This window comes from Gavialis gangeticus, unplaced genomic scaffold (assembly GCF_001723915.1).
Source record: "Gavialis gangeticus isolate Ggan-Ray unplaced genomic scaffold, GavGan_comp1, whole genome shotgun sequence".
NCBI classification, from domain to species: Eukaryota; Metazoa; Chordata; order Crocodylia; family Gavialidae; genus Gavialis; species Gavialis gangeticus.
The window spans coordinates 64,206,421-64,218,198 of record NW_017729022.1 but is presented as its reverse complement, the minus strand read 5'-3'; the positions used below and the strand labels follow the sequence as shown (position 1 = coordinate 64,218,198).

The following is an 11,778-nucleotide window of genomic DNA, read 5'->3' as shown; positions in this document are numbered from 1 at the left end:
GGGCTTTTCATCTTTTAGAGTCAGTTCAAGCTCCTCCCTCCCCTACAAGGCTCTGTATGGAGGGCTGTATTTAACATCACTGTACACCTGGCGGGGCATGCAAGGGGCAGAGCTGTCTGGACAATGACAATTCAATTTTGCAGCAGCTTCTGAGGTTTTGAAATTTATTTTGGCTCCATGTGGCCTGGGAAGGTGGTGGAGACTCCGTTTCAAGATCCTGCTCCACTTGATTCAGAGCAAAGTTTTCCAGTCAAGATTGTGATAAACAAGGAGTAGAATCTCTCTGACAAAAGCTTTGGTAGACAATAGGGTGGATTTGTACCTTATAGACTAACTCACTCAGGGATCTGTAGTAGGAGTTTTTGTAAGCCCAAGCTCCCATCATCAGATGCTGTTTTTTGTGAAATTTCTACATCTCTACCAGTAGTCCAATTAGCTCTATTCAGGAGACATCAGAGCAAGTGAGAGGGTGAAACTTTATGCTGGCAATTCTGTGTCCTGGAGTGACCATTTCACCAGGGACGAGGGTTATGATGGTTCTACAGAGCTGCATTAGCCCCTGAATGAGAGAAATCCATTGATGCAGAAACACATCTGGGCCAATGTGGCCCTTCCCTTTCTCAGTCCTCTTACCTTAGGTTTCCTGAATTCTTCTCCACCCTCTCTCATTATGGATCTCCCTTTGCTTTTCTTGCCCTCTGCTCCATTTCATCCCCTGTGCCACCCTTTCTGCTGCAAGCATCTCATCATGAGTTTAGAATAGTTGCAGACTTTGTACCCTGCAAAGGAGCTTCCTTTCCCCCTTACCATTCCCTTCACAAAGCTGCCCTACCTGACAGTGATCAGTTCTCTAACATCATCCTCCCATTACCTTCTGAATTGTTTCCCTGTTTTTCATATCTCTCTTTCTAAATTAAACCGTGAACTCTTTAACAAGGAGTTTGGGCCCCACTTGTGATCCGCTATACGTGGAGACAGTACTTTTAAACTAAATGGAGTTGCACCTGCCTACAAGAGGTCTAAATTTGGACCCTTTTCTTCAGAGAAGAATTCCCTGTCAGAGAATTATACCGAGTAAGTGGGAAAACACTTTTCCAGTAGATCACCTACTCTGTTCCCTCTGTTCCCTACTCTGCCTAGCGCTCTTTCCTGCCCAGGGCAGGGGGTCGGACTCGATGACCTACTGAGGTCCCTTCTGACCCTAACATCTATGAATTTATGAATGTTAGGGTTGGTTCTTACTATATATTTGCTAGAGTTTTGTCCAAACTAATTTCACACATGTTAAATGAAGGGGGCCTCCTTTCTTACAAAGGGATGAATGATTTAAAATGTCTCTGTTTTAGGATGCTCAGCTTAAAACACCCCAAAAAGACCTAAATTTCAGGAAGTGCACAGATACTGGCCTCTGAAAATCAGATCTCTTTAAAGCATCTTAATTTGGGTGTCCTAAATCACTAGTTAATTCTGAAATCTTAAATCAAGGTTTCTGTTACTTCTCATGGGAGACTATTGTATTGTTGGGAAGGGTTATGTTTGTAAAACTCTGTGAATACACATGGTTCTTCACATGGGTCTGCAAAAATAATGATGATAAGAAAAGATCCTCCATGCTCTACTTGCTGATCAAAGACCCTTTAATGAGTCTTCAATCCAAAGCCCTCCTGCTGAGATCAGTTCTAGAGCAGGACACTTATGCACTTCAATACTCCTTCTCTTTTGTACATTTATGAGTCTAATCTGCAAGCCCAGATAATTATAATCTCATATCTGTCCTGAATCTTGTGCTATTGTGATGCTGCATCCATTTGCAATTATTTTGTCTGATAAAATGTGATGATGCACTAGGGGGAGCTAAAGGGTACCTGTTGCAACGCTGATTACGGTAGATTGAGGCTGTGTTGTATAATTATTAATTGGAAGAAAAGACACAAGTCTATATGTTCTCTATTCATGTTTCATGGGTCTCAGAGTTGGAATGTTCTTTGACTTTATTCAGGGGAACTTGTTCCAGATCCTTGCAGCAACACTATTCCACACTGGAGCAATGTGATGCCACAATGTCATGATTGGGACTGTCTCAGCATTGAAGTGGTATTTATTTATTTAGGAGACTTTCTTTATAGTACAATTGTTTAACCTGTCCTTTTATATGGATGTGAATCCTGGATGCTGCCAAAGGCAAATGGAAAAAAGGCTGCAAGTGGTTGAAAACAAGGTGCTAAGGAAAGTATTTGGTGCAATATAAGAAAATGGAGATGTAATCAAGAGCTTGCGGGCCTTTACAAAAGACCCGATGTCTTGAGCAAGATACGCGTGTAGAGAATGAAATGGTCAGGGCATATCATGAAAACTGATGCAAGAAAGCATGTGAGGCAGTTTGTAGAAGCTGAGGTAGAAGGTATCTGATTTCGAGACAAACCAAGGCAATGATAGGAAAATAACATTAAGACCTGATCTGCAAGGGGCATGTGAAGATGTGACAATGTGGAAGGAGACTGCACAGGACAGGAGGAGATGGATGTCTGTAGTTAAGGTGGTTACAGGCCCTTAAGGCCTGTGGGACCAGAGACAGAGAGCATGAGAGGAGTCCTTCACTGTGAGTTGGGCATCTAGCTGCCCTCTGTGCCTTTAATATTATGCCCATAAATTAGTTCTCAAGCAAAGCTGGGAGGCTGCCATCGTGGCATTATAGCATGTTGCTATACAGGTTGGAGGGAGGATTCCCCCAAATATTCCATCTGTCACCTAGCGCAGGCCCATTCAAACTTTTAGAGCTAAAGGGTTAAATTAAGAGTGAGGTGATATACAGAAAGCCATGCTGTGATACATTTTTAGGAAGTCTGAAAGTTCCTGACTACAAGACCTTCTGTGTCCTACTTCTTGATTCTGCTACCAAGAAGTAGAGCCAAGCTCAGGAGAGATAAAAAGGACTTATCTACACTATGGGAGCAGTGAGTCTTGGTCAGGACAGACCTGAGTGTGCCCTTCCTGCCTGCACCCACAGGTATACCCTAGCTCCAGAAGGATGCTCATGTGGCTGTCCACATGTATCTATTTCAGGCTTTCCTTGAGTCTCCAGTGTCCCTGTCTGTGCAACCAGGCTCTGTACAATACAAAACCCTCCTTTTACCAGAGATCATAGAGAAGGATGCTGTATTCAGTTCATGGGCTGGGTTTCGCACAGCCCTAACCTTGAGGAATATGGAGCGAGATCGGAAAATGCCCTGCAACATACCTCCTTCTTTGAGGGCCCCCCATCCAGTGATCCAGCAATGGAGACCAGGTTCAAAGAGGTGGGTGCGGGCAGGCAGGCATATAGGCCGGATGAAGGGTGAACTGATAACTGGATGGTCTAACTGGAGCAAGGCCACGTCGTAGTCATGGCTGTCCTCCTCATAGTATGGGTGCAGGAGGAGGCGGCTCACTTTGAAGGACACCTCATTGTAGCTGCTGGTGTTCTGGAAGTACTTGCCCAAGTAGACAGTCCAGATGGATGGGGAAGCCAGTCTAGGAGTGCAGGGGAGAAAAACATTTGCTTTGATGAGGAAGACAGACAAGGCATAGAGCTTTGCAAGGGAGAGTGATAGAGAAGAAGAGGAAGGAGAGGGTCAGAAAATCAGAAATGCAAAAATAAAAAAAAAAGGAACATGGAGAAGGTGGCTGGGGAAGCTGAGTCCCCTGTATCTTCAGTGTTCCTGACAGGGACAGGGCTATTAATGATGGCCAGTGTAAGCATTGGGTGGATGGGATCCCCCCCACCAGCTCTCTGCTATGGTTCTGTCCCCATCACAGACACAGACATCTCCATTTGGACTTCCCAGAGCACTACTGAGCTGAGTTTGTCCATCATACAAAACTCTGTGGTCATTCTGCACCACAACTAGAATAAGGCTAAGGCCCAAACGGCTCATGTTAATGGTACTTTGAAAGCCATCTGATGCCGATCTCCTGCCCAACATTCCTCCTGTATCACTTACCTTTCATCATGGAAGCAGTGGGCAGCTGAGACCACCCAACGGTCAGCAATGAGTGTTCCACCACAAATATGGCGTCCACGGATCTGCAGGCTAGCCTGCCATGGCCATTCCCCTTCTAGAGTGTTGACGCCACCCACGATCCGGTTTAACGAGGTTTGTAATCCACAATCTAAGGAGAAGGAATTATGAAAGGCATCTACCACGAGGCGGAGAAGACATCACCATACATCGTATCAGACCCTCTCTTTTGCTTTACTGACTTCCCAGTTCTCTGTTTATGCCCTGCCATCTTTGCCTAACACACAGTGGGGGGCATGTTCTGCACAGTCAACAGCTAAGCTAGTGAGAATTCCCATTTGAGGTTTATCCTGATGATTGTCACAGGGAAGTATAATTGCTCTGCATTATCTTCCCTGTTCAGATATGTCCAATTGGCTAAGCTGGGATGCAAGGACTGTGAGCTTCCTCTCACCAGTGCCTGTTTAGGGCTGGCTCATATTCTATCAGTGGGAGCCTTCTCAAGCTGGTGCCACCAAGACTCCAACAAGTGCCAACCTGAACACTGGTCGAATGAGCTTCCTTTCTATCTGATAATCGGTAGTGCTTGGCAGAATGCCCTGACTTTGTGTAAGGCAACATTAGTCCTTCCTCACCACAGTTCTTCTCATCAGACAGGTCCTTGCAATCTGCAACTGAGTCACACTCAGGGTTGGGTTTCTTCACACAGGACCCATCTGCACATTGGTAGGTGAATGACCCGCAGGGAACATCTGCAAGGATGTAAGTGGAAGGAAGAGTCAGCAGGAGAGCTAAGTGGGGAGAGGAGTTCATTCAGTGGAGGATGTGGGAGAAATCTCAGCCTTCTGCCTTGGTGAATCCTTAAACCAGGGGTGGGCAAAATGGCAGATCCGGCTGGTGGTTGGACTTTATTTCCCAGCAGCCCCTGCCCTGGTTTCCATGGAGATCCTAGGAGGTGGGGCCATGACAGTACAGTTTCCATGGAAACTGGCCCTAGCAGTACTGGCAGCGCAAGCGGCTGGGCGCCGAGCTGCTCTGGGGTAGGGCTGGGATTTTGCAGTGGTGCCAGTGTGGTCCGGAGCTGGGGCAGAGCTGCAGTTCGCTGCCCACATGTCCCTGCCTGGAGTGTGCGGGCAGCAGATTACAGCTGTGCCCCAGCTCTGGATCACGCTGTCACCGCTGCAAGATCCCAGCCCAGAACGGCTTCTCACCCAGTTGCGCCTTGCCAGCAATGCTGGGCCCAGTCTCCATGGACACACTGGTCCCGTGCTGTCACGGCTCCACCACTCCTGGGATCTCATGGAAACTGGCCACAGTGATGCAGGCAGGGGCTGCTGGGAAATGCAGTCTGCTGCAGGCCCAATTTGGCCTGAGGGCCAGAATTTGCTCACCCCTGCCTGACCTAAATTCATAGCATAAAGCTTCCTATCTAGGGCTGCTTTAGAAATACCACAGTGTTTTGTGTTTGGTTCAGAGAGAAAATATAGCTATCAGTCCTGTGGTGTTTGCTGGCAGCCACTGTCATTTATTGGGAGCTCAGAGTAGAAGGTTATCAATAGCTCAAGTTAGGTGGCATTGCAGAAGAGAACCTTGTTCCAACCTCAGGGACCTTCCTGCCCTACCTTCATGGCACTGCTCCTCATCGCTCCCGTTGACACAGTCCAGACGACCATCGCAGACCCTTGTGAACTGTATGCAGGTGCTGTCTTCCTGACACTGGAATTTTGCAGAGCACACTACGAAAGCACAAGGAGGAAACAGGAGGGTTTCAGAAGAGAATGGCAAGTTGCAGCCTCTTTTCTCAATGCAACACCCACCATTAGCGACAAGTAGATTCTAACTGAAAAGTTATGTGACATTTACTTAGCAGGAGAAAGGGACTTGAACTATATAGGGTATTAAGAGACTATTCTGCTTTGCTTCTGGAATTCTGGCAAAAAACTGGGTCTTACCCCTGTCACCCATTTGTGTCCATCACAAAGCCCCTTTTTTCTAACTGAGACGGATCATTTGTGGTTAAGAGAAGGTAGGAGAGGACTGAGCACCAGAAATAAAGAGCGTTAGCAGAGCACTGCTGTGGTGTCGTGGGGGGGAGTATGGGCACATGTCTATACATGCACGCCCGTACTGCACAGTAAATATGGCAACTTGAGCATAAATTTGATACCTGTATCATGCAGGTATCAAATTTACACCCAGTTAGTTACTGTCCAGTAAGACACATGTAGACTTCTTACTGCACAGTAACACTGTGTGTGTGGACTGACTTGGGACTAACTTTAGTCCCAAGTGATTTCATACACAGCATTAATGTGCTTTTATGCCTGCATGTGTAGACGCCGGCCTATTTCTGTTTACCATGCAGTAACTTACTGCACAGTAAATTTAAGGCAGAGTAAATGCATATGTAGACATGCCCAGAGTGTTGTGCCCCAGGCCTCAGTGCTGTGCAAGGACTAGTGTTTAATACAGTTGTCAATGGTCAGGGGACAGGGAGGTGGCAAAATACACAAGGGCCACAACATTGTCTGGGTGAGTCGAGACTAGAGAAGACTGGAAGAGCAGAAGCCCCTGACAGGACTGGGGGATAGGCAATGTACAAAGCAGGTATAGCCAGTTGCCAATGGATGCAAAGCAGTGCATCTAGGAAGGAACGATTTGAACTACTTTTACATGTAACTGAATTTTAAACTCACTAACAGCATGGAAGAAAGGCCTGGGTGTTATTGGGAATGGCTCAATGGAAGTCTCTAGTCACAGCACAGCAGAGCTTAAAATGGTAGATGGGCAGGTACTAACAGACAATCCCACTGCAGTGAATTAAAGGGGAAATGGAACCTTCCACTGAGCAGCTGAGGCACAGTTCCTGTTTGTCTGCCTGCTTATACTCTACAGTAAGTGAAAGCTTAACTAGGGTAATGTAGCCCTGTTTCATTTAGGGGTAAGCTGCCTGGTTTAGCTATCACTTTCTGTGGGGTAATACTTGATAATTACAGTGCATCAGCTGCACTATAGTAAGTACTTGCCCTTATTTACTCTTTGTATATTGACTGTTTGTGTTAGAATGTAAGAAGCACAAGAATAAGAGCAATGCAAAAAATACTATTATGATGCCTTTATAAAAAAACAATGGGGCACCGTTTGATAGAAACTCAGCTTGCTCAGGGGACTCAAAGGCAGGATCCCCTGGGAAGCCAGACTGAGGGGGAGAGGAATCCAGGAGAATTGGTTGTACTTGAAAGAAGTCTTACTGAGAGCGCAGGAACAAACCATCCCAATATGCAGGAATACTAGCAAGTATGGCAGAAGATCCACTTGGCTTAGCAGGGAAATCTTCAGTAAACTAAATCGAAAAAAGGAAGCTTATAAGAAGTGGAAACTTGGACAAACAACTAGGGAAGAATATAAGAGCATTGCTCAGGCACATACGAATGAAATCAGGAAGGCCAAAGCACAGCTGGAGTTGCAGCTAGCAAGGGATGTGAATGGTAACAAGAGGGGTTTCTACAAATATAGCGGTAGAAAGTGGAGGATCAGGAACAGTGCGGGTCCCTTACTGAATGGGGGAGGCAACCTGTGACAGAGGATGCAGAAAAGGCTGATGTACTCAGTGCCTATTTCTCCTCAGTCTTCACAGGCAAGGTCAGCTCCCAGACTACTGAACTAACAGTTTAGGGATTATTTAGAAAAGCTGGACATATACAAGTCCATAGGGTCAGATGGGATGCACCTGAGGGTGATAAGGGAGTGGGCTGATGTGATTGCAGAGTTGCTGACCATTATCTTTGAAAACTCACAGTGATCAGGAGAGGTCCCAGATGATTGGACAAGGGCAAACCAAGTGCTTATATTTAAGGAAAGGAAAAGGGAGGATCCAGGGAACTACAGACCAGTCAGCCACACCTCAGTCCCTGGAAAAATCATGGAGCAGATCCCTGAGGAATCCATTTCTAAGCACTTGAAGGAGAAGAAAGTGATTAGGAACAGTCAGCATAGATTCACCAAGGGCAAGTCATGCCTGACCAACCTGATTGCCTTCTATGATGAGATGACTGGCACTGTGGATGCAGGGAGATGGGTAGATGTGGTGTACCTTGATCTTAGCAAGGCTTTTGCTACTGTCTCCCACAATATTCTCACAGGCAAGCTAAGGAAGTACAGGCTGGATGAATGGACTGTAAAGTGGATAGAAAACTGGCTGGAGCATCAGGCTCAGAGAGTAGTCAATGGCTCAAAGTCTAGTTGGCAGCTGGTATCAAGTGGAGTGCCCTGGGGCCAGTTTTGTTTGATGTCTTTATCAATGGCTGGGAAGATGGCATAGAGTTCACGCTCAGCAAGTTTGCAGATGACAACAAGCTGGGAGAGTAGTAGATACATTGGAAGGTAGGGCTAGGATTCAGAGTGACCTCAACAAATTGGAGGATTGGGCCAAAAGAAATGTCATGAGGTTCAACAAGGACAAGTGCAAAGTCCTGTATTTAGGCTGAAACAATCCCATGTACCAGTACAGGCTGGGGGCTGACTGGCTGGGCAGCAGCTCTGCAGAAAAGGACCTGGGGATTACAGCGGACAATAAGATGATTATAAGCCAGCAGTCTACCCTTGTTGCAAAGAAGGATAATGACATACTGGGCTGCACTGGTAGGTGTGTTGTCAGTAGGTCAAGGGAAGTGATTCTTCCCCTCTATTCAGCTCTGCTGAGGCCACATCTGGAGTACTATGTTCAGTTTTCGGCCCTCCAACTATAGAAAGGATGTGGACAAATTGGAGAGAGTCCACTGGAGGGAACAAAAATGGTTTGGGGCTGGAGTACATAACTCACATAATTTCTCATAACTTCTGAGGAGAGACTGAGGGAACTGGGCTTATTTAGTCTGGAGAAGAGAAGACTGAGTGGGGATTTAATAGCAGCCTTCAACTACCTGAAGGGGGATTCAAAAGAGGATGGAACTGTACTGCTCTCAGTGATGGCAGATGACACAACAAGGAACAATGGTCTCAAGTTGCAGCAGGGGAAATTTAGGTTGGACAGTAGGTAGAATTTTCTCACTAGGAGGGTAGTAAAACACTGGAAGAGCTTTCCCAGAGAGGAGGTGGAATCTTTGTCCTTGGAGGTTTATAGGACCCAGCTAGAAAAAGCTTTGGCTGGGATGATCTAGTTGGGGATGGTCCTGCTTTGAGCAGGGGGTTGGACTAGATGTCCTCCTGAAGTCCCTTTCTACCCTAATTTTCTATGATTCTATGAAACATAGGACTCTGGTTTGGCCATCCCATGTCAAAAAAGCTGGGGCAATGCCAGAAGACCACAAAGCCCCTACACAATCTTCCTTCAGTTCTTTACTTCAAAACTGACTTTTTAACAATGCTGGCAAAATACTTAACAATGGCTCAGTGAGCACTGACTATACAGTATGTTACAGCTAACACAACTGCTCATGGTTACCTCTTGCTTGCCACTGCCTGTTTTCTTATCTACCTGTAGTCTTTTATCTGATACTTAAGACTTCCAGCTCTTTCTGGCAGGAACTGTTTTATTATAGTGTGTGTGTGCATGCATGTATGTGTACAGTGCCAAACACAATGGGGCTGAGATCTCTAAACATTGTCTCAGTAACATTATTAGTTATGTGATAATTAAATATAAAGAGGTCACATGATTAGAGGCATGGAATAACTTGAGGCAATGTGAATAGAGATATAAAAGATGGAGATGGTTTAATTTTGACATGAGACTATTAAGAGGGCACACAACAGGCACACAGGATAACGAACTCCCCAGAGAAGGGAAATCAAGCAGTTCCTATTTACTCTTTTTAAAAATACAAGAACAAAGTCTCATTTGTGGAAACTGAAAGTGAATGCATTTAATACTGAAAAATCCTTTAAAAAAAATCCAGTTCATAATTAACCCATGGAACTTACTGCCACAAGATATCCCTGAGGCCAAGAGCTTAACAGGATTCAAGAAAGAATCAGACATTTATGTGGATAATGAGACTATCTACAGCAACATTAGGCCTTAAAGAACCCTATTAGGGACATATTCTCTCATGCTTAAAGGTATAAACCAAGCACTAACCAATGGCTTTAGAAAGAAATGTCTGCCATGGACATGCTATTCCGTAATATTCCGTGATACGGTGTCCTTCCTCAAAGCATTTGGTGCTGGCATTGTCAGGCCCAGGAGATTGGATTGGATGGGCCTTGGATCAGATCCAGTGTTTGTGTTCCTACGAGTAGAGAGTCCTGAGCCTCATCCGAGCCCTTGGAACAGCAGGGAGGAAGTGTTGTGTGCCAGGACTAATACTCGCTGACAGTGCTGCCTATAGGCCGGATGGCCCAATAAACTGAGTATGGGATTAGGAGCCAAGAACTCCTGGGTTGTAGAGCAAGTTCTGCCCATGGCTGCCTGGGTGGCCTTGGTTTAATAACCTGAGCTTACTCTCTGTTTGTTTCCTTCATCTGTAATAATTTGAACACTAATAATACCCACCCCATGGGGCAGCCCTGTGGCTTAATGAGAAAAGATTTGTCAATGTTCTGCAAATACAAAAAGCTTCACTGTGCCACATACATCATGGGCAGTCAAGGCTCTAGCTGGTGGGCTGATTGGCTTGGGTTGTGCAGGCGATGGGCCGAGCCATGTGGGAGGTCATGCCTTTGCTCCTTGCTAGGGAGTCAATTGGCTGTGGAGCAAAGTCTGGAGTAAATCCCTCCATAGCAGTCATGTTGTGTGTATATATTCACAGCAGCTGCCTTCTGGCTGTGGGGGGAAGAAGATTCTGTGCATGATATCATGGATTTAACTCCTGACTGAGCTGCCGTCTGTCACCACGCAAATACCTGTGTTACTTTCACACACTTAACTGGTGTAGCCAGGTCTCCCAAAGGTTTCCATTTTCCCCCAGACTTTTCCCTGAGAGACCTGAGTGCCAGGTTCTGTGCAGAAGGGAGTCAAACTAAGCTGCAGATTCCTGAGGAGAGGAGAGATGGGAGCAGGGAGGTGGGAACAGTGGATCACTCACCGCAGTTCCTCTCATCCAGTCCATTGGGACAGTCCTTGATCCCATCACATGCTGGGACACACAGGCCATTCACAGAGCAGAGGAACTCCCTGGGACAGGCTGAAAAATCACAAGGGAATGTTAAGTCCCCAGTGCCAGGAACTTTCCTAAAGCAACATGCTGTGATTTGAGAGTGGAGTGTGAATCTATGAGCTTTCTAACCACATCTGCACTGCCAGCATAGGCACACAGCATGCCCTGGGTACAGTCCTTAAATGAGCAAACAGACCTGAGCTGTGCAACAGGGGCATGGTTGTTTTGTATTCCGTGTGTCATATGACAGGAGCCAGGAAATAGCACTCTCACCAGCACTGCACCTGTCCCACTGTGCACCTGGCTGGCTGGGAAATATAGAATAGATTCCCTGGGGGCTTTTACAGAATCCTAGTCAGGATCTCACATCTGCAGATTTCCAAGGTGAGCAGGAGCCAGTTGTCACTAAGAACTTTTGTAATCAACCATTTCAAGTGAGACTAAACTAAGCCATATCATCTAATGCCAAGGCCAGCTCCATAATAGAGACACGGAGATGAACTCTCTGGTGTCTGTATGTTCAGTGCTTCGGTATCTATGTAAGTGGTGTGAGTAATTGAATGCTTTGTGCTGGGATCTCTAAATGAGATTATGCATGTGTATAGTGCATGTATGTGGGTGTGTGCGTGTGCACTTTTGTCCATGACACAGGGTGGCTTGTGCACCTGTATGCACAAGAGGCG

The 11,778-nt window shown here is 46.1% G+C and overlaps 1 protein-coding gene across 1 annotated transcript in view; it reads right to left on the bottom strand.

Moving 5' to 3' along the window:
• TMPRSS6 (transmembrane protease, serine 6) overlaps window positions 1–11,778 on the bottom strand; it is a 61,917-nt gene that overhangs the window by 7,910 nt on the left and 42,229 nt on the right. Inside the window, exons 12-16 of the mRNA XM_019515270.1 lie at window positions 11,024–11,122; window positions 5,621–5,734; window positions 4,634–4,750; window positions 3,981–4,149; window positions 3,239–3,510 (exon numbers count right to left, since the gene is read on the bottom strand). Of these exons, the coding sequence (XP_019370815.1) occupies window positions 3,239–3,510; window positions 3,981–4,149; window positions 4,634–4,750; window positions 5,621–5,734; window positions 11,024–11,122 (771 nt within the window). The remainder of the gene's footprint in view (window positions 1–3,238; window positions 3,511–3,980; window positions 4,150–4,633; window positions 4,751–5,620; window positions 5,735–11,023; window positions 11,123–11,778) is intronic.